The 23,885-nt window shown below is 35.7% G+C and overlaps 1 protein-coding gene across 2 annotated transcripts in view; it reads left to right on the top strand.

The window, feature by feature from the left end:
- The first annotated feature begins 340 nt into the window (after positions 1 to 340).
- Positions 341 to 23,885, top strand: part of LOC129266467 (sodium/potassium-transporting ATPase subunit alpha-3-like) — a 29,305-nt gene continuing 5,760 nt past the window's right edge. Inside the window, exons 1-15 of one of the 2 annotated variants that reach the window (XM_054904322.2) lie at positions 341 to 558; positions 10,071 to 10,205; positions 12,313 to 12,372; positions 12,803 to 13,006; positions 13,789 to 13,902; positions 15,793 to 15,927; positions 16,357 to 16,474; positions 16,944 to 17,212; positions 18,459 to 18,657; positions 19,068 to 19,179; positions 19,783 to 19,915; positions 20,953 to 21,139; positions 21,755 to 21,930; positions 22,204 to 22,340; positions 23,408 to 23,727. In XM_054904322.2, the coding sequence (XP_054760297.2) occupies positions 529 to 558; positions 10,071 to 10,205; positions 12,313 to 12,372; positions 12,803 to 13,006; positions 13,789 to 13,902; positions 15,793 to 15,927; positions 16,357 to 16,474; positions 16,944 to 17,212; positions 18,459 to 18,657; positions 19,068 to 19,179; positions 19,783 to 19,915; positions 20,953 to 21,139; positions 21,755 to 21,930; positions 22,204 to 22,340; positions 23,408 to 23,727 (2,329 nt within the window). In that variant the 5' untranslated portion in view covers positions 341 to 528. Of the gene's footprint in view, positions 559 to 6,835; positions 7,091 to 10,070; positions 10,206 to 12,312; positions 12,373 to 12,802; positions 13,007 to 13,788; positions 13,903 to 15,792; positions 15,928 to 16,356; positions 16,475 to 16,943; positions 17,213 to 18,458; positions 18,658 to 19,067; positions 19,180 to 19,782; positions 19,916 to 20,952; positions 21,140 to 21,754; positions 21,931 to 22,203; positions 22,341 to 23,407; positions 23,728 to 23,885 lie in introns of those variants that run through there. The other variant, XM_054904323.2, reaches the window with a different exon arrangement.

The following is a 23,885-nucleotide window of genomic DNA, read 5'->3' as shown; positions in this document are numbered from 1 at the left end:
AGGGATCAGAATTATCATGTAGCAATGCTGTGGGCGAAAAGTTTTACCTAAAAAAAGTTTGTTTTGTTTGTTTGAACATACAACAAAATAATAAGTGCGACATGATCATCAACTCACTCATTGTATTTACATGAAGCCTTGCATGAAACTCTTTCACATGTTCACCTAAATAAATGCAAAGCTTTGTCATATTCTCAAATCTCAATCATTTCTATTTGATTTATTTACAGGTTAAAAAATAAAACATGATCAGCAGCAGCACATTATGGTTCTGATACTGAGTTTGAGTTACCTTTGTGATTTTACATACGAGTTTCAGTTGAGTGGTGGATAATAGTACATAGTATACTCAACTGAAAGGATTCTAGCAAGCTTCAGTATTAACGAGACTGCAAATTTACACTACTATGATGACGTTTTGTATGTTATGAATATTCATCAGTGTGCCCAAATGCGCGCGCTTTCAGAGCAATACGCATGCATGATTAATGAGCGCCGCACCGCTTATGCATTTCATTGATAATCACGATGGCTGCTCGGGTGGAAAAGAGCGGAGAGGTAACTTGTTTTTCGATTTATTTCACATTTATGCGCTGATATTGATAGGAGATGAAATAGGTGGATACTATAATGTATTTTAGTTGTCTTTGAAATATTTTCATCACTTGATTATTCGTGTTTAAGGTGAAATTTTGATGATGCCGGGTGTTCATTTTTTGGTGGTCTCTGCATTTGTCTTGCAAGAATTGGGGTTTGTGTGTATACTGTATTGTGTGTGTGTGTGTGTATATACACGTTGTGTGAATGCATGCCGGCTGGTTTCCAAATGTGCGCCAGCTATGTCGATTGCACATGGTGGAAATTTTCCATTTGGCCGGAGGAGAAATAACGTAGATTTGCAGCATCAATCATTATCATATGAAAAGGCAAATGTATGATAATTTGAAAATTTAATTTTCATGGGCATGGCATATGCTCATTATGTAATATTTCTTGTTCTCGTGATTATGTTATGCCTTAAGTTATGGGCTTCAATGTCTAACTCCTTGCTTGTAAGTTGTAGTATAAATTCAAAGAAGTGGACATGATGAACATTTCATGATTTACATGTAGCCTAGATTATGTTGTGTGATTTATTTTTTTACATGAAAAATTATTTTGATCAGGTTTTACTTCGATCGTCTTCAATACGAAACTGCTTCTCAACTTGAGTAGGCCTATGCGATTTAGGGTCTTATTTTCTTAACTTTTATTCTTAACTCGATCTTAAAAAAAAGTGAACATCAAGCATCTTAATAATAACTAATACCATGGTCACATTTGTTCTACGGCGGCCGTACGGCGAGTCGAAAACAGCCGTTTTAACATTTTTTGTCAAACTACATATAGGTGGTTTGAATCAAAATTAATAAAACGGCTGTATTCGACTCGCCGTACGGCCGCCGTAGAACAAATGTGACCATGGTATTAATCATGTAAATAGTGTTTTACTTGATAAATTTAGTGATTTTACATGAAAATTTATCGGGTTTGAAATGAAATTGCTCAACTTGCGAATGAGAAGGGATGATCCAACATTAGATTAGGCCTTCATTATCTTCTTACTTGTACAGCTTTCTGATTAAGATCTAACAGATCTAATCACTTACATGACTTACTTAGTTTGAAAGACATATATTCTCAAACCGCTCAAAGGACCTTTTTAAAAGAAAATGTAAAATATTACAGAGGGAGATCGGGAGAGTGCTAGTTAATGTACGGTATGTACTCATGAAAGATGAAGGCCTTGATATTTTTCACAAAGAATGAGTTTTTTATTACAAAAAGTAAATAGATAGGCCCAACCATCTCGAAACTCTATTCATGTTAATTGTAACTGTAAGATTAGAACGTCAAGTATGATTAATTCATATTATTGCCCCTTTTCAGAAAGCTCTAAAAGAAATTAAAAAGTTGGATCCAAGATCTGAATCATAAGTCAACTCAAAGTCTAGTATCAGTACTTAGCATCTCTGACAAAGAATTTCTTTTGATTTTGATAATTTTCTCATAATATTTTTGAGTTTGAATGCAATTGCCTGGCATTTACTGAGCAGATTGATGCAGAACCAACCCACATGACCCAGGCATCAGCCCCAATTTTTGCCATAAAGTTAGCCAAACCTTAAATAGGAGAGTCGAATAACGTGAGATAGATAAATGGCAAAAGTCAAGTTAAAAAAAGTTTTGAATGCTTGGATGATCATGTTGAATTGAATAGATGAAGGCCTAATTGATGAAATTGACACCATTCAAATATGATTTTTTTTTTCAAGTAGTGAGAAAGAAAAAAAAGAGGGGGAAAGGAAAGAAGTAGGATGAAGAAGAGTATGAAAAGAGAAATCTGGGCGATTTTAATTGTAACTCTACAATTGAGAAAATAATATGGCATCACCTTTTTTATTAAGCTGTCTCCCCCCCCCCCCCCCCATTAAAGTATCCTGGTGCCATTCCTTTAAATTTGAAATCATATGATAAATGTATCTTGCATACAAATGTACACTTGAAACCAGTAGCCAGCTTGTAAAACACACACACACACCACCACCACGATTCCATGAAACAGATGGATATTGAATTACAAAATAAAAAAAAGAAAATCTTTCAATTGGCAAACAAGTAGATCTACATGTATGCTTGAAAATATAATGATTATGCTCATAACGTGCCCCGGAAGCTTGTTGTGCTGGTAGTGGTACTACATGGACATGTATGCGATGTCAGTAGCCTCCAGTGAAAAGGGCAACAGCATTAGTGATCCAATACTGTACATGTGATGAGCATCGTGCATCTTGCATCGCTGTGTGAGAGCACTAGTGTGTTTGGTCATTAGCATAGCTTGACATTTAGCAGTAGTGTAGCTGTGTGAATATTGGAGATTTCACTCCTCCTGTGAGCTTGTACTACAGTGATATGCTGTACACTGTACAGTACATGCATTCATACATTGACTGAACAACCATCTTTCATTTTGCAGTACCTTCAGAATCTTGAAATATAAAGCTTTGCAAGATGTTTTTAATTCAATTTAATGGAAAAAAAATTAACTTGAAATATCTCAACTTGTTCTCAAGACTGAATGAATATTAAAAAAATAATTTGGGCATTCATTTTTAGAGAGTTTGGAGCCAGTTTATGATGACGGTAGTTTACAATAGCAGAGAAAAATCAAATTACATTTCAGTTTCATCTACATGTATTTGCGTAGAATTCTTTGCAATTGTCTCTGCGAGGGCTGTACAATAGTGTAAAACATGTCTTTCTGTAGCTGTGGAAAGCAATAGTGCATACACATCCTGTTTTTGTGGTTGAAAGAATTTTGACTCAGTGTTGCACATTAGAGAAAGGAAATAACTGCTTTAGTGCTTTAAAAAGATAGCTATGTAATGTTTCCTCTCTAATGCGGGTACAATAATAACGGAAAATACTGTGGGAGAAATGTTAGCCTTATAACTGAAGTTATAGTTATTAGCACAATCAACAGACCGAGCTAATGAATCCAACACTTACAGGTATTCAGCGCCTTCAGAGCATTCCACAGAGGAAAACACAGAAGTGTCTTTATTGATATTCCTGATATTCATTAGGCCTAAAGATAAAACACTGGGAATGTAAGAAAGAATACTAATAAAAGTGTATGTGGCCTCCCAGTAGTTCTTAAGAAGCTTTGCCTGAATTGAAGATAATTTTGATCCTATACTCATGCTCTTCTAAGGTGAGGTGGAAAGGGGTATTACTATTTAAATAGACCATACATGTTCAAAGGATCCCCCCTCAAAAAAACTGAATTAAATTATAAAATACGAAAATTATATCATAAATTTAGATAGTGGTTTTGGCTCTTGTACAAAAGCAATTTGTGAGATTAAGTTTCTGGTCTCTTTACATCATATGTGCCATGGATGTTTAATTCATTCACTATGATGGTCTGTAAAAAATGCATGCAGAGTTAATGGTTGTCTTCCAATTTGATTTATTTGACAAGCCATTCTGTTTATAGCAAGATAGGATCTTGGTTCTTGTTTGAATAGTGATAAGAATAGGGTTATTTATCAGTCAATAATGTCCATGTATTTACTTATCCTGTAAGTCCTATTAAACCAAGTGAGTTTAAAAGGCTAATAGTAATAGTAGAGTTCGAAGTCCATTGCTTGACTTTGATATCAGATGTACAGTAGGCATATGTATACATGTTAAACTTTGTGACCTGGGTCCCGTAACACAAAGGTTAGCGATTGATCATACGCTTGATTTTACGATTGATTGTACATTGTAGTCAATGCAATCAATTGTAGAAAAATGTTTTACGATCATTGCTAAGCTTTGTGTTACGGGGCCCTGGTCATATTAAACTGTGCTTCAAGACAAAATGATCACATGGGTGTCTGACTGGGTGCTACAAATTGAAATGCAGAACTCTAAAAAAATCATTAAATGAGTGAAATTTGTAGAAAAAACATTCACACATTTTGCACTCTTTATTTGGCCAGGTATTTGTTATTTCATCAATATCTACATGTACCATTTAATTCTAAAGAAGTTTTTAAAGAAAACATAAAAGAAAGAAAATTGTTCGAATCTCTCAATTGGCAATGCTATTTAAATCATTATTCCATGCAAATTGTCAATTTTATAATTTCTTCAAGAGTTCTTTTAAAAATTCATTCTCTTTATTTCTTGTACATGGAATTTTTCAATTGAATAATGCCCCATAATTTAGAGAAAAAATAATTTAAAACTAAAAAACTGATCAAATACAGCAGCTTCATATATTACATGTATCTTATCCCACATGGAATTGAGGATTTTATTCACTTTGTGAGACCAAGGACTCCTTGGTGAGACAGATATTGAACTGATGTGACTTTGCTTTGACCTTCCTCTTTTAAATCTTTCTTTTACTGGCATTAATAGCACCTGTACTGTATAATTGGAGCTGAAATTTTCCATAAATCTGCATGTAAGTCAATCATATATTATAATTACAGTATGCACTTTGACCTACATGTACAGTACACAGCTCTTGGTATGTTTTACAAACCTTTCCACCAATAAAGATTTGATGGATACATGTGGGCCTAATTTGTTATCAAGAGATATCATCTTTAAACCATAGTATCATGTTATTTATGATTGAGTTGTGGATTACACTTTCAAAATTCCTTCCATGTTTGGATTTTATTTTATTTTGTTGTTGGTTCTGTGAGGACACTCGCAGAAAACCATTCACTTGATCTTTAAAAACCCAGCATTTAGGAATCTCCAGCTCAAAAGAATAGGTTTACCTTTTTAATTTATAAGGCGTGGCTACATTGGGATTAAAAATGCAGACCCACTTTTAATTGCTCTATTCATCTTGGGCTTTATTCGGGCACTAATTCACAGACAATTAGTCCTAATCCACTCCTCAATGTCTTTTATTAATGAAGGATCATGTGTATTCATGTCTTGAGGGGCCCTACAATGCATATGCAAGGTTTTGTGATGGATTGCAAATATGAAAGAGCTGTTCTGATTGGTTCTTGCTGGGTTTTGACAAAAAGGGGGTATGCAACAGTGATTTTGATTGGCTTTTGGTAGCATATAATTGATCTTAAGGCCCTAATATTTTGTATGGGTGCATGTTTTTCTCTTCTGGTGTGATTAAAATGCTTTAGACTTTCTGAGACAAATCAGACAATGTCATTTGCTGAATTGCAATGAGCTTCTAAGGTCTATTGAAGTTGCAACTTCAAGGCTTTATATTTATGTTCCATTCCAAATTGAAAAGGGTATCTGCTTGCTTGATTGAATCTTACTTGCTCTTTGGAAATGTCACAATCACAATATAGTCTATTCTATAGATGGTATGAAGTGTACAGTATACAGTATGATTCTGCCTACCTATGCAGTTTGTGAGGTTAATTGTATTCTTTGATGTGAAATATTTGATGATTTCTCACTTTTTGTGTCTCATTACGCCAGGTATCTTATCCTTTTATGGTCGTGTCATATCGCTAGATTTCATTGGAATTGTTTTGCCTTTTTTTAAAGAATCTGTATAGTTTTAAAAAGAACAAAAATGCAGTGGGGGGGGGGGAGTATTCCTTTTGCCTTTGTTTTATTTTAGGGTTTGAACTTTGATTAATTTTTGTAAGAAATCAGATCAAATGTAAGGTCAGGGGAGGGGTGCTTTTTTGTGTTTCATGTTTCTGAGCGAGATGCTAATTGACAATGACTACTTGGAATAGACGGTAGCGTGTGATCTGACCTGCAAAACAGGCATGTTCACACTTCCTGGAACATTGTACATTTCTTCATGTAGTCTGTTTTTTGGGGGGTATATTACTTTTTATGTCTATAAAATAGGTCCTTGGCATAATGATAGGACGCCCTCTGAGCATACACTGTACCATCTAAAATATTACCTGGGTATCCAATTTGTAAACTTTTGCATATTTCCTGCCCCTTTTCAAAGTTTTAGAAGGAATGGTGATGGAAAGGCAAATGCTTTACTGGCTTGTGGAGTGCTCAAGTTTGTGAGGCATGGTACATGATGAGTGTATGAGCTGTTTTTTTTGCTCTACTCTTTGGATATTGATAGCAATAAAAGAAAATAGAGAGAAAAAAAAATTCCATTATTATCTGACAGTATTTGCACTACATATTCAATTGAGATGTGTTTATATAAAAAAGAAAGGAATGGAATTGAACTGGAGTGAGTCTGAACAGTGTAACGTGACCTGTCTATAACCCCAATGACTCAAAATCCCCCTACTTCCCTTGCTAACAACTGCCTCCTCAACCGACCAATCAGAGACTCTCCCTATTCCCTTGTTAATAACTACCTCCTGTAATCGACCAATCACAAGCCAGGAACAAAAGGAAGTTCAATTAAAGCTTTACCATGAGTAAGCATGCCCCCATGAAGAGTATGTAACGATGTGCCTTACTTTCTGTGGTGGGGTTCACCGTGTAAGGAGTGGATTTACTTTAGGGGCAGCTTGGAGGGAGTTCTTGGTCAAGTTTTTTGGAAAAATCAAGCTCAAATATGAGCACCAAGAAGGAAAAAGTAAGTTGTTTCTGAAATTTATTTTTTTTTCATACAGGAATACCACTTAAAAAATGAAAGTAAGAGTTCTTTATTTTTCTACAATTCTTAGAAAAAGAGCCCATTCTTGAGGATTTCCTTCTCTGGCCATCTAAATCAGTTTTGATATTACATTTCAGATGAATTTGTGACTCTTGTGATGATGACTTTGCACTGTGAAATGAAGTGTTTTCTATTCATAGCCAAATCAATGTTGATATTCAGATCACGCGACTTCCTCTTTTTGTTTCACATTATGATAGCTGTATAATTTTGATACTTCAGTATGTGTGGTGCTGAACAGTTTTTAAAAATCATGCCAGATTTATTGCTTAGCACAGTAGCAACCAACTTAAAATTTCCAAATTTTATAATATCTGAGACTGAAGGCCTACAGTATCCTAAATTGATTTTTAGACAAAGGGGATTAATTAATCTGTAAAAGGCTGCAAGGCCCCTTTAGTTTTCAATACTGGTTGGTTTTGTAATTTGGAAGGGTTTCTTACATTCATTCATGTACATGTACTTCAGCTTTGTACAGTGAAAAGGGTACTGCACATTCTGAATCCACATGGTCTTTGGGATACGCCCACTAGCTAATCTCCAGCCAGGAGCCCAGGGTTATTGTTTGTTCCATATATCTTCCATTATCTGCTTCCTATTGTTAAGTAGTCTGACTTCAAGCCAAAGATTGCCCTTTCTGTCTCATTGATTTATTTTTCCGTCCAAGTTAATTTTGTATAGAATGTTGTTAATTTTCCTTAAAATCTGTAACCACATAATGTGCAATACACAGTGTAGGCCTACATTGGTTGTGGAATAAGACACTGTATCTCCCAAAATATTCTGTTGAAAAGATAACATAGAAAATATTTCCTTCCCATTTTATGAAAATATGAAGAGGCTACCTGGGATTGAGACTATTTTATTGTTGATGAACAAATAGAATGGCATGCTGAGCAAAGTTCGAGCATTGTATCTCCTACATAATGGCAAAATCTCTTTCTACCAATAACCTTTGTACCCAGTCAGACCGCAGGTCCCTATGCTAATGAGCAAAAAGGCCAGATTCATCCAAATCATCTCGTGGCTGAATCCTCCTCCTTGCAAAATCTCGTGATTCGTGAGATTTTCTTTCTCTAAGAATTTACCTATTTTAACCTCAAGTTAAATGAAATATTATTGCACCACCAGATAGAGTAAAGGTTACTCTTTGATATTGGTCATTTCTTTTGTATACAGTATTTTGTTAAATAAGTAAATTTCTGGCCTGAAAATGTGCCTCAAAACTGAATTTTCTTCCTCTGTTTTCTTTTGCAAATTGTGCAAAACTTTTTATTTTGAGCCTCAATGATATCTATATCAACATAAAGCTGAACTTCTGTACTTTCTCACAATGCCGCTCTTGATATGCGGCACCTTTTAATCGGGTCAAGATCACACTTTTCCCACCAAGGTACAAGACGAGATTTCTGAAATTTTGTACTTGCATGAAATCCAGAGTTCTGATTGGCTGGATAAGGTTCACAAAACAACAGGCGCGGGGTATTTGAGGAGATTACCACATGGGAAGTGTGACCTTCCCAAGAGCCCAGGCTCTAGAACCGTTGGAATTTGCCAGTGTGTGGTCTGTTTGACCAATCAGAGTGCAGTATTCTTGTTTTCAAGCTGCTTTATGTACTTGGCAAATGAAAAGTGTGATCTTGACCCGATTAAACCAATTCTTATTTTGAAACCTATATCATTTTAAAGCATACATATTCAGCTTTATCATGATATAAAAATCATTTGGGCTCAAACAAAAATAAAGTGTGAAAAAAGCAGCTTTTGTCAGGTGAAAATAATTATTTTGTAGCATATTTTAGATCAAAATTTTAACCTATATTACAAAATCTTTGAACAAATCTAAACACATGAGCTGAAAGAATGATTCTTCCTCTTTACAATGATACCAAATTTATGAAATTTGATGCACAATTAGAGCAGCAATGACCGAATGAAAAGAGGTGTTTTGGTCCGCATCAAGCTCATTAAATATGCAAAACATCTCAAGTCATGAATATCACTTGGATGAAAGAAGCCACTTTCTTGGGACCTGCCGTCTGACTGTACCTGATGAATAAGAATGAAAGATAAGCATGCAGAGGTGTAAAGGACTATCCATTGTTGTGCATGAGAGTACAGCTGAGAGAGGGGATTGAATTGATGAATATGATTGTATGGTTTTGTGAAATCAGCAAAATTGCAAATTCCTTCAAAAAAAAGTCATTTTGCAGGTCAGGTTGTAATTGGGAAGATGAAAAATAGGACAAATTAAGCCAAATTGCTGATTTCACTGAATAATTGTAGATTGTGATGTTGATGACTTTGATGTTGATATGGTAGATGTGTGGGGTCATTCTAATTTTTTTTTCATGTCAACCATCTTTCGCCCCACAGAAGCTTCCTAATCTGAATTAGCAAGCAGATTACCAATATTGCGGTTTTCAACTTTTAATATTAATGTTACAGATGTTAACAATTTCATTTGCATTATCACTGGCCGCCAAGCACAGAAGCGGTGCAATGGCTATCCATTAATGTTTAATATTGACCCGACTCCCAACAAAATATCACACAGACCATGAGCGGTTGCAAGGCTACAGGCTAAAAGATATACGGGGCAGTAATTTGTTTTTTTCTCTCTCTCTCTCTCTCTGAGAATGATATTGAATTCAAGCTTTCGCTCATGTTGTACTACCAGCCCTGTCAAATCCAATTGTCAAACCTCGATCGTCCCAAAAATGAATCGTCTCGAAAGGCAATCAGAGCAATCTAAATTCACGACGATGTCATGTTAGAATGACGGCTCTCTGTTTTTCTTCTTCAAAGTGTTGAGGAGTATTCTATCTACTTGTAAGTGGCTATGGCTCTATACAAAATGTCATGTATTTTATTTATTTTGTTTTCTCTCTTTTGACAGGGCCGTGGCGAAAGCTACCGTGTTGCTGTTCAGACAGAGGTCCCTGACGATGGCCGCAATGCATCGGGCCACCCCAAGAAGGGGAAGAAACAAAAGAAGAAGGATTTGGAGGAGCTCAAAAAGGAAATGGAATTTGTAAGTACAGTTCAACCTTTCAAAGCCACCATTTGTACGTACATGTACATGTACAGCTTTTGAAATTACAATTTAATAGTTACATGACCACCCCCCCCCAAAAAAAAAGAATAAAATAAAATAAAAATAAAAAACCTTTCAGGATATTAAGATTTGCATTTAATTACATTTTCAAAAAAATTCTACAGTGTTCCTTCGAAGGTGCACTTTTATTTTCAGTTAAACATGTTTCAGAATACACTTTATTCTGTGATGCTTTTACTGCCTAAAGTATGCTAAGTAATCAAAGTATCAGCCCCCAAAAATATTCATACATGCATATGATTAGAACAGACTGTTAGTATTAAAATGAGTATTTCCCTGTATGATGATACTGTTCAAGTACATGCATGTATTAAAGAAGCCACTGATCCTAAAATTAGTGACACATTAGTCTTGTCTTGCTGTATAAAAGGATCCAAGAAAAAAGACCAAGCGTGATTTGGAAGACTTGAAACAAGAAGTTGAGATGGTAAGATGAGGTTGCTCGAGTTACTGCCCTACTTGTTGCAGTCTTTTCAAGTTGACAACAGTTACTTTATATGAAAATTCCTGGTTTGAAAGTTCAATTTTCTTATTTTCCTGCTATTGATGTTTTCCTTGATATTGAAATTTCTATATTTTAATGTTTTCCTTGATATTGAAATTTCTATATTTTATAAACTTCATTGTAAAATCCTTATTGGACTTTACATGTTTGAAGCCCAATTGGACATCCCATAGAAAGTTGTTCCTTAGATGTTTTTTTTTTGTCTAATTCAATTTTGAATCATGCTATTTAACATTGATCTTGTAATTAAAACTAAACTGAGTTCCTTTTGGTTTTGCCCCTATTATCATGTTTTCTTTTACTAACTCTTAACCATTTAGCTTTCCTTTACATGTTCAATGTTGACAGTTTAAAAAACTAGGGTTTCTCCTTGGGGCAAGCTTTAGGAAAAATTAATGTGATGCATGAATTAACAAGTTTTCCTATTAAAAAAATATAAAGAATTGTAAGGTTTTTTTTTTCATATCCAATATCAGCACAGGAAATACATGAGGGCAACGGATGATTTTTGCCCTTTGGAGTGATCATTCTTTTAAGAGAAGATCTGTCATTCATAAACAATATTCAACATTATGGCAGAATGATATTGGCATTTATGGTCTGCTGCATAATTGCTTGTTGCCTCTAAAATTTAGTCCTTTAAAATGAAATAAATAGCCCCAAAAATTCTGCAATCGCCCCGATGTCGAATAAAATATATGGTAGCCCCTAAAGAATATTTCCTACCCTGTCCAAAATACTCTATTTAGATTATTTTGCTGTTATTTGATTTATTACAAAAAAGGATTATTTTGAATTCTGATCTTGCACCCCCCCCAAAAAAAAAATAAATAAATAAATAAATTAAATAAATTAATAAATAAAAATTAAATGAATAACAATAAAAAAATTTCTAAGATAACATCTTTTTTTAATGAAAAAGGCTTGATATACTGGAATCCAGAGTTGTCGATGTTCCACACTTAATTGAATTAAAAGTTGAATGGAAAACTCATGAATTTGAAATCACATTAGCCCTCTCCCCTATTGAAATTGTCCCCAAAACAAATCCCAAAACAGAAAATTGTAATATGAATATGATTATACCTTGGTGTCTTTGGCTAGGCGTTATTATACTTTTGTCACTCGTCACCCAGGTGTAAAAATACAATTCCATTATAAGAACAGGATGCCAAAGTCGATATTGCTGAGCAATATCAGATGAGATGAAAATATAAAGACAGCAGCTCTCAGATAGACTACAGAAACGATGTAAAGATTTGTATTTTTTTTTTCAGGGGTTATAAAGTAATTACACAACATGAATCATTTGTTATCCTTTTTTCATCATACTTTTTTAGTTATCTCCTTTGTTATCACTACATTTTTGCTTCCAATCATTTGCCCCTCTTATATGTACTAATGAAATGCTTTTGATTGATGGATAATTATTTGTTTTCCGCCAAGATCTGAGCCATTTTTAATGTTTCCATGAACTATTCATAATTATTATTGACTTCATTATTATTTTTTTTGTAGGATGATCACAAGATCCCCATGGATGACCTGATTGGACGTTTGAAAACCAACATCGACCGAGTAAGTTCAATCTTTGTAATTATGTACCAGAAAGAAGATAACAGACTCGGGAGCAAAGTTTCCCCCAAAAGCCCTTAAAAACTGAATAGAATCTTAAGAAATTCTGATAGGGTCCAGTGTTAACTGTAATACATTGTAGCAAATTTGGGCTCTTGGGCCTGTATTTATCTTTCTTAGGAGCTTAGCGTAAATAGCTGCAGCAAACTGGCTTCATGTTAAAGCCTTAAAAATCAAGGTTAATTTTCACCATGTCATTGATGATCTACATGATCTGGTACATCGGGAAGTGGAAACTAAATCCTGAAATCTAAGAATAATGATCACTTTGACGATATTTAACACAGATAGGCACACGTGGGACAATGTGATATTTCTATAAATGTTGCATATTATCATGATTATTATATTTGTTCCGTTACGCATTATCCAGGGTTTGACTCAAGATCAGGCTGCGGCTGTCCTTGCTCGCGATGGACCCAATGCTTTGACCCCACCACCTAAGACACCTGAATGGGTGAAGTTCTGCCAGCAGTTGTTTGGTGGTTTTGCTACTCTGTTGTGGATTGGATCTATCCTCTGTTTCTTGGCCTATGGTATCGAGGCCGGCACAAAGGATGAACCGAGCAGTGACAATGTAAGACAGCTTTTTCTTTATTTTTTCTTTGATGTTGCTTATTTCAATATAATTTCAGTTCAATTCAATTTACTGTAATATCTTTACCAACATGGAATATGATGAAAAAAGGGAGGGGGGGGTGTACTGATTTTTTAAGTACCTTTTCAATGCAGCATTTAATGCTGTTCCTGAATAAAGGCCATGATAATTACACTCTAAATTGGTAATGAAATATAATATTGTATTTGTAAAATGAAAAAAATGAAAAAATCACTGTTTCAAAATGCACGTTGGCAATTCTTTGTCCAATTTTTCTTCCACCACTCAATCTTGACCCATGCTATATCCATATTTTGATTTTTCTAATTATGAAAATAAATAGAAAATTAAAGGTTGTTGCCAATTTGACGAGAAAAATAAGATTAAACTGGAAACAACCGAATTCCAGAGCAGCTCTCTGAGAGAATCAAGAGTCTGTCTGAATCTGCACAAATACAGCTCAGCAGTCTTTGAGGAGAAAAAATGAGTCAGATGGATGTGCACAGAAGTACCTGCCAAATGTTTCTTTTAAGTAGGAATGTTCCTATTTTGAGGGGAAAGAAAATTGATATTTAATCTATCTCTGTGAATTTTTTTCTTTCGCATTGAATAGGAAATCAAAAAATGTTCCTCTCTCTGGAAATTTCCTTGTAATATGTTCTTATTACTTGGCTGTCAGCGTTGACATGTATGATGTGTTGATGACAATAACTATGTTTTTTTTTCATTGTTTATTGATTATCTTCCTGTTCTTGTTACAGTTGTACCTGGGTATTGTGCTTGCTAGTGTGGTTATCATCACCGGATGTTTCTCCTACTATCAAGAGGCTAAGAGTTCTAAGATCATGGAATCCTTCAAGAACATGGTTCCACAGGTATGTTCACTTCCTCCATCCCATAAATGAATGTGGTATTTTAAAGGGGAATCCAACCCAAAGAAAAACTTTTTGTTAGAGGAAAAAGAAAAATCAGAAAAGTTGATAGGTAAAAGTTTGAACAATATCGGACAAACAATAAGAAAGTTATGATTTTTTAAAGTTGTAAATATAGGTTATCACAATACCCATGGAGACTTCAAATTGGCCACATATGTGATGTCATAGTGATGAGGATATACAACAATATACTACTTTGGTTATATTTAGATTACTGCCCCAGGGGAATGGTTATTCAGGAAAAAACCACAAATCCCTGATAATTAAGTACATGGCCTATGGGGAAGTTGTCCTTGCCCCTTTTCATAATTTACTTACCAAGTTGCCAATTTGAAATCTACATAATCTGAAGGATCTCGATTTTAAAGTAGCCATAACTTTCTTATTGCTAGTCCGATTTCTTTCAAACTTTCACCATTCTGTTTCATTTATTTTTCTCCTTTGCAACACAACATTTTATGACGAAGGCTGGATTCCCCTTTAATAGTGTGAATCAGTTTCACATAGTCCGCTATGTGAACACATTGTATGACACAGTTAAAACCTTGTTCTGTCCATTAAAGGGGAATCCAACCCAAATAAAAACTTGTTTTTATAAGAAAAAGAAAAATCAAACAAGTTGATAGGTGAAAGTTTGAACAATATTGGACAAACAACAAGAAAGTTATGAATTTTTAAAAGTTGTAAATATTGGTAATCACTATACCCATGGAGACTTCAAATTGGCCGCATATGGGATGTCATAGTGATGTAAGGCAAGGACTACTCTTCCATGTACTCCAATACATATTATGGCTAAAATGTCATTTTCCCCAAAAGTTTTATTTCAAATTACATTTTTCTTTCATGAGGACATAAAACAATATACTACCTGGGTTATATTTAGATAACTGCCCCAGGGGAATGGGTACTTAGGAGAAAACCACAAATCCCTGATAATAAAGTACATGGCCTATGGGAAAGTTGTCCTTGCCCCTTGTCATAATTTACTTACCCAGTTGCCAATTCGAAATCTACATAGTATTAGTGATCTCAATTTTAAAGCAGCTATAACTTTCTTATTGCTTGTCCGATTTCTTTCAAACTTTCACCATTCTGTTTAATTCATTTTTCTCCTTCCCAACACATCATTCAATGGCCAAGGCTGGATTCCCCTTTAACATTTCGTCTCACAACCATTTGGTCCAATCATTTTGTCTAATCACCAGTTCATCTGTGATCATTTCATCTCATAACCAGTTGGTCTAATATTTGTTTTATTTTCATTCATTTTGCCCAATGAACACTTTTTTTAGTCTAATTAGACCAAATGATATATGGACCAAATGGCTATTGGACCAACTTGTTATTAGACAAAATGGCAATTAGACCATGTGGATATTGGACGAACTTATGGTAGACCAAATGGAGTTGGTAGTCCGACGAATTGGCATTGGACCAAATGAAAATAAAGCGATATATCGTGGGTCTATATGGTTATTCTCACCATTTACTGAATGTGACTTTCCAAACACTGAGTGAGGGATTAGAGAGTCCATCATGGACCACAAAAACCAACAAGAACTGGCATCTAAGAGGGAAAGCAAGGTTTGTTTTAAAACGGTATTTTCCATTTCTGAAGATCTGTAATCAAACTTGTTCTGAAATGGAATTTTTGTTTTGTTTTACAATATGTGCTCAGCCAACCACTTGACTTCTGCTTTGCGAAAAAAAGGTAGATTCAAAGCATTTTCAACCGACAAGTAAAGAATAACAGATTGACCATTTTGATTTACCAGTGAATGGAATATAGCCATAGCTAATACTGATTTACTGTTTGTATCATAATAGGAAGCCCTTGTGTTACGTGGTGGCGAATGGCACTCGATCAATGCTATTCACGTCGTTCGTGGTGACATCGTGGAAGTGAAGGGCGGAGACAGGATCCCAGCAGACGTCAGAGTCATTGAAGCCAAATCGTTCAAGGTAAGGAAGGCTAGATTGAAATCTTGTACGAGTTCGGAAGGTAGCAGATTAAAAAGCCTTACAAGTACAGGACTTCTACAAAACTAAAAAAAAGATTTTGTTTTCTATTCATTAACTCTTACAGCAACATCACATGGAGTGTGTCTCAATAATCTTCATTGAATGTAAAAAAGGTGGCAGCCCCCAAATGATTGTACATGGTGTGTGTTACCATGTATCATATATTCATCCTCTATTCTAAGGACATGTCCCCCTCCGTATAAGAAGACAAATAAAATGAACCTAACGAAAATAATACTTATTGGAACAATTATTTTTCACAGAAATATTATGGATATCTTTATATTTTGTATAACATATTCTTATTTTTTTTTTTTAGTCTCCAGTCCCATATGCTTGTATTGATGTACCCATTTACTTTCTATTTAGGTTGACAACTCCTCCCTGACTGGAGAATCTGAGCCCCAATCTCGCAGCCCTGACTTCACAAGTGACAACCCTCTTGAAACCAGGAACATTGCATTTTTCTCCACCAATGCCGTCGAAGGTAACATCCCCATATCACTCCCATTTCATCAAACCTTAAAACTTGATTTAAAAAAAAATTGATTTTAACACCAAGTTGAGAAGATAAGGTGGTTTTTGTCTCAAACAAGTGTCAGTGAGGTACTTCTGATGCCCTCTATATTTGGCCATGTGTTTCGAACTTGCTTTAATATTGTCTGAACAAGTTAGACCATGTTTGATCAATTTCCAGGATATTTCAGAACTCCTGTTCTCTATATAGCAAAACAATAATGATTTGCATCAATTCGAGTAAATTTCATAACCAATTACTGCCATGTCAAGATACTTGGATCAAGAAAGACCAATGATATTGCTCTTTATTGTTTCATTATGAAGCACTTCTGGTGTCAGCATTGGACATAACACTGCTTATAATATCTTGTTAATAAGAACTGCTTGTGGTGTTTTCATCAACACTCATAACACCATACATTGTTTCCTGTTAATAGGTACTGCTCGTGGTGTTGTCATTAGCACCGGTGATAACACCGTCATGGGTCGCATTGCTAACCTTGCCTCTGGACTGGACGTCGGTGAGACACCCATCGCCAAGGAGATTGAGCATTTCATCCACATCATCACTGCCGTTGCCGTCTTCTTGGGCGTGTCCTTCTTCTTCCTCTCATTCCCTCTGGGTTACAATTGGCTTGAAGCTTGCGTGTTCCTCATCGGTATCATCGTAGCCAACGTACCGGAGGGTCTCTTGGCTACCGTCACTGTAAGTTATTCTTCAAGGACTGTATTCTGAACTAGGATCTGATTTAGTTCTGGAGCCCGTAACACAAAGCTTAGCAAATTAACAATGATTGTACAACAAATGTTCACGATTGATTGCATTGACTACAATGTACAATCAATCATAAAAATCAAGCGTACGATCAATCATTAGGCTTTGTGTTATGGAGCCCAGGTTCATTACGCTTTTCGTAAGCTACAAGCAACTTCGTGAATGACTGGTAATCCTTTTTTGGGGTGCTGAAAGCATCATCAATGAAAGTTTGGGGAATATCATTTACGGTACCACAGAAATTAATGAACAGCTTTATGAAACACCCACCTGGTATAAAGTTGTGATTTATCTATGGATGGCCAACTGACAAAAATCTCTAACTTACACAAGTTCCATTTCTCAGCTTATTTGACACTCAAACCATTCAGGGTCCTGTAACAGGAAGGTATAGCGATTAATTGTATGCTTGATTTTCATGATTAATTGTGCATTGTAGTCGATGAAGCCAATCGTAGAAAAATGTTATACGATCATTGCTAAGCTTTGTGATACGGGCCCCTGAATTGTCAGGAATAATAACTGAAGTTGTTTTCTTCACCATTAATATATGGGGGGGGGAAATAAACATAAGAAACTAACAATGTAAACAAATTTTTGACATATTCAGCTTCCTATAATTTCAACATAGAGTTAGACCATGGTCTAGGTTAAACTAGACTTTAGAATGTAGACCAAAGTGATTGTTTAACTTCATTCAGCATTTAAAACAACATTTCTCTTGCAGCTAATGCTGTAGTCATTACAACCTTCAGGTCAAGAAAGGAATCACTTGACAGTTTAAAGCTAATTGGTCACTTAACTGTCAAAAGCGTCCATATGGAGGCTTGAGATTATAGGCCATGGAGGGAAAATGATAAACTTTGTACTTTTTGCGAAGCATGTGATGATATTTTTCACTTGTAAAATGGCTCTCTCTGCTCCTGTCCTTGCTGGATGGGGATCCCCTTTCTCATCCATACCTGTTGTACACATACATAATTGAAATCCTGTTTGGATGTTGTTCCGGTCACTTGTACATTATCACGTTTTTGAAGGAACAAAACGATTTCTGGATACATTTTTTCAGGGCTGCATTGTTACAACATCTGGAGACAGGTAGCAAATAGGACATTTGAAGTTGAATTATTGTCAGCCAACGTCTTTATAAGTCCATTCTATTTGTTCCAACCCACAGGTATGTCTGACTTTGACTGCCAAGCGTATGGCCAGCAAGAACTGCCTTGTGAAGAATCTGGAGGCTGTAGAAACCCTTGGTAGTACCTCAACCATCTGCTCAGATAAGACTGGTACCCTGACACAGAACAGGATGACAGTTGCTCATATGTGGTTTGATAACACCATTGTAGAGGCCGACACCACAGAAGACCAGAGTGGTAAGAATTGATTACAATCTCATCTAATTTCTTTCAACAGACAGTCTTTCCTATAGTTCAGTAAAATAAATCTGGGTTTATGAACAGCTCCAGAAAGAAAAAAAAATATGTGGGACATCATTTTTGCCAATGGGATTTAGTATTCTCATTGGTGAATATAGTAGAACTTTGCGTTGTTTTCTTAGAACCGTTTGTAAATGCTCATGACAGTTTTGGGTAAGGAGCAACTGTCTGGAGAAAATAATTAACCATGAAATTTTGGACATGTTCAGTCTTCCTTGCAAAAGTGACCAGCAAAGGCAGAGTTTTATACTTCATTTTTTTGTTTGTTCGTGTCATCATTTTTATAGAGGGCAGTACAATATGAGAGCAGTAAATTTACATGTGATTTGATCTCATTTTTTTGTCAGGTGGTCAATTCGACAAGTCATCACCTACCTGGATGGCCCTTGCTCGCATCGCTTGTCTCTGTAACCGATCTGAGTTCAAGGCTGGACAAGAAAATGTACCCATTCTGAAGCGGTAAGTCAAGTTTCAAGATGACTTATTTTTTCCCTCCATTTGCTAAACACGAAATATAAAAAGCAATGCCATAATTCAGCTTCTTTGTGCATCTGACATGCTTACTTCAAGTCATGAACTGCTCGAGCCTTGATTATTTGAGAATGTTCATTTGAACTTCTTGAATAAAGACTACACATTTCAGGGAGGTCCTACATGTAGGGGGTCATATGTATATATTTAATGGAATGCCAAAAAATGTGAAATTTCTTGTAAAAGATCATGAACTAAAATTAATATATCCTTATTGATATTGGTAGTTTCACAATTGCTTTTAATGTATTTTGATCAATATCAAGTGTATGTGGGACAATCACAGCTTTCATGAATTATGTACAAATATTGGTATTTGCTGTTCATGAAATATCATAAATCATTTGACTTTGAAAGAAAAACTACCAAACATTATGGCTTTCTCTTATTCTGGGCAGCAAAGTACAATTACAGCTTGTCTTATATTTACACATATCTACTGGAGGCTCTTCAATATTTGTTTTATTATAAAGTAATAATTCATGTCCATGCAGTATATTTGATGATTATGCAACATTTGACCTTTGACAGAGATACAACCGGAGACGCCTCTGAATCTGCCCTGGTAAAGTGCGTTGAACTTTGTATGTTCAATGTGACGGAATACCGTAAGAAGAACAAGAAAGTCTGCGAGATCCCTTTCAACTCCACCAACAAATACCAGGTATGAATGCATACCCTCTGCTTTGTAAAGTCCTACCATTGTTAAAGGACAAGTCCACCCCAACAAAACACTTGAGAAAAATTCAACAAGCATAACACTGAAAATTTCATCAAAATTGGATGTAAAACAAGAAAGTTGTGACATTTTGAAGTTTCGCTTAATTTCACAAAACAGTTATATGCACATCTTGGTCGGTATGCAAACGAGGAGACTGATGATGTCATCCACTCACTATTTCTTTTGGTTTTTATTATATGAAAAATTAAATATTCTAATTTTCTCATTGTCAGGAAAACAACGATTAATTCCTCCCTGAACATGTTGAATTAGCATTGTTAAATACTATATGGTTCGGTCAAGTTAGTTCTTATTGTCAAATCTGTAAAAAAATGAAATATTGTCTAATTCAAACAATAAAAACCAAAAGAAATAGTGAGTGGGGGACATCATCAGTCTCCTCGTTTGCATACCGACCAAGATGTGCATATAACTGTTTTGTGAAATTAAGCGAAACTTCAAAATGTCATAACTTTCTTGTTTTACATCCGATTTTGATGAAATTTTCAGCGTTGTGCTTGTCTGATTTTTCTTTATTGATTCAAATCAACATTTTTCTGAGGTGGACTTGACCTTTAAAGATTCTCTTTCTGTAATGGTATTTCCTGTTTTAATTGGGCAGGGAAGCTCTTTGTTGGTTTGAAACCTATTACATAGGAAACATGTTACTAAGTTATTCAGGCAAAGTTGGCCCCAGGTTATATGTTGGAATAAAAGTACCAAAAAAAAGAAAAATGCAAATTGCATGGTCTTCATTGTTTAAAACATCCAGTTCCATGTTCTTTGGAACATGCACAAACTGTATGAAAGCAATTGTGAATTGTGAAAATATTAGGAAAGCAGAAGTTTCAGTTATAAAAATGCTCTGCAATATGTAGTTTATTATTATTACCATCACTCACCATCATACATCATCATCATAATTATTTTCATTATGATTACTGGTATTGTTACTGTTATTGTTTTTGTTATTGTGTTAGGTGTCCATCCACGAGGCTGATGGTGATGACCGTAACCTCCTGGTCATGAAGGGCGCCCCCGAACGTATCTTGGACCGTTGTACAACAATCCTAATCAATGGCAAAGAAGAAGCAATGTCAGAAGAAATGCAGACTGCTTTCAACAACGCCTATCTTGAACTGGGAGGTCTCGGAGAACGTGTTCTCGGTATGTTCATTGTATATACTAATACACATCTTCAAGGGCGTTAGTGAGAATTATACACACACGATGCCTATGAAACAGTTCCAAGCTTGGACTGTTTCAAAGATGACAAGTGTGAGTAATTATTTCCAATACCCGAGCAAAATGATGTGTATTATATGTTTTATGAGATAGTGATTTAATCCCTGTTTTGATAAACCATTCTCATTTAAAAACATGATCGGTCAATAGAAAAAGTCATTAGTAACAGTCATTAGGGTTTTTTCGATTAGCTAATAAATGAAAAAGACTGGTCATGTTATATATTTCTGCCAATCATTTAATTAGGAATTGTATCGCCATGTTATAGGTATCACGCTTTTATGATGAAATACAGAGGGGCATCAAGTGTTATAGTTCGGTCTTCTGGAACAATTCTGTGACTGATGAGAACTAAGGTTGATTTCCTGATGGTTTTTTTTGTATTTCTTGATATTTTGGAGCATGTGCTGGTAATTTTATTAGAAAAATTCATCTTTACATTATGCCATAGCATGTAGGCTCAAGCATCTCTTATTTTACTTGGTTTCACTGAATCACTCTAAGAATTCTCCGTACCATATTCTCACTGTTGTACAGGTTTCTGCCACCTTTACCTGCCTGCTGACCAATTCCCTCGTGGCTTTGCCTTCGATGCTGATGATGTCAACTTCCCGTTGGAGAAACTCTGCTTCGTTGGTCTCATGTCTATGATCGATCCTCCACGTGCTGCTGTACCCGATGCCGTAGGAAAGTGCCGATCTGCAGGAATCAAGGTTGGTGGATCATCTTGGTGGAGCGGTGATGATGATGGTGATATTGATGATGGTGATGGTGATGATGATGGTGGTGGTGGTGGTGGTGGTGGTGATGGTGATGATGCAAGTGATGATGAAGAGGGGAGTCGCTTTGATCAAACACATCACATTTATGAAGAAAAGCATTGTGCAATTTGTATTTTCAGGGCTTTTTCAAAGTTGAAGATGCATTTTTGTAATCATCAAACTTCTAGACCAGTTAAATTTTGACATTCATTTCTCAATTATCAGGTTATCATGGTTACTGGTGACCATCCCATCACAGCCAAGGCTATCGCCAAGGGTGTCGGAATCATCTCCGAAGGTAATGAGACTCGTGATGACATCGCTCAACGTCTTGGAATCCCCATCGATGAAGTCAACCCCAAGTAAGTTTCTGAAAATAATGCAATATTTTTACAGTGGTGCTGCCACTACCTAGATTCAGTACATACCATGCTTTTGTTAAGTATTCAGTTCTAAAAACTAGGACAGTTTGATCACATTAGTTAAAGGGGGATCCAGCCTTGGCCATAAAATGTTGTGTTGGGAAGGAGAAAAATAAATTAAACAGAATGGTGAAAGTTTAAAAGAAATCGGAAAAGCAATAAAAAAGTTATAGCTGCTTTAAAATTGAGATCACTAATACTATGTAGATTTCAAATTGGCAACTGGGTAAGTAAATTATGACAAGGGGCAAGGACAAATTTCTCATAGGCCATGTACTTTATTATCAGGGATTTGTGGTTTTCTCTTAAGTACCCATTCCCCCAGGGAAGTAATCTAAATATAACCCAGGTAGAATATTTTTATGTCCTCGTGAAAGAAAAATATAATTTGAAATAAAACTTCTGGGAAAAATGACATTTTAGCCAAAATATGTATTGGAGTATATGGAAGAGTAGTCCTTGCCTTACATCACTATGACACCCCAAATGCGGCCAATTTGAAGTCTCCATGGGTAAAGTAATTTCCAATATTTACAACTTTAAAAAAATCATAACTGTCTTGTTGTTTGTCCAATATTGTTCAAACTTTTACCTATCAACTTATCTGATTTTCCTTTTCCTTATAAAAACAAGTTTTTATTTGGATTGGATTCCCCTTTAACTGAATTACCCCCATACATACCTCAATGTGTTTTTATTTGCACAATAAATTTTTGCTGATGTCATCTTTTTGCTGATATCACAAATGAAAAGATGAGCTGTAAAAGTCAATTTTATTGGCAGAACTTCACATCATATTGTTGAAGATAAAATAATTTCTACGATTGTCTTTTTTTTGGGGGGGAGGGGATATTTCTTGCAGGATACAATGTCAGCACTTCATCTTTTCACTAGATGACTTTCCACCCAGTAAAGCTATTGCATGTGTTCTTTTACAGATTTCAGTGTTTCTATCTGATGACTTGTCACAAGATTAATGATATTTTTAATTTTGGTTGCTTCCATAGGGATGCTAAAGCCATTGTTGTCCACGGTTCTGAACTCAAAGACCTCGCTCGTGACGACCTTGATGCTATCCTGAGTGATCACCCCGAGATTGTCTTCGCCCGTACCTCGCCCCAGCAGAAGCTGATCATCGTTGAAGGTTGCCAGCGTGCCGGTGCTATTGTAGCTGTGACCGGTGATGGTGTCAACGATTCGCCCGCCCTGAAGAAGGCCGACATTGGTGTGGCTATGGGTATCGCTGGCAGTGACGTCAGCAAACAGGCTGCCGATATGATCTTGCTCGATGACAACTTTGCTTCTATTGTCACCGGTGTTGAAGAAGGTACTTTTACCTCTTTATTTTTTGATCAGTTGATTCTATTCATACTTCTGATGATGGTGATGGTAATGGTATTTGTGCAAGATGACCGAATATTTTTTGATCATGCATTTTCAAATTGTGAACTGAAGGTGAAACCCCAAAAGAAGAGCTTACACCCC

This window comes from Lytechinus pictus, chromosome 8 (genome assembly GCF_037042905.1).
Source record: "Lytechinus pictus isolate F3 Inbred chromosome 8, Lp3.0, whole genome shotgun sequence".
NCBI classification, from domain to species: Eukaryota; Metazoa; Echinodermata; class Echinoidea; order Temnopleuroida; family Toxopneustidae; genus Lytechinus; species Lytechinus pictus.
This window is presented reverse-complemented; position numbering and strand designations above follow the sequence as displayed.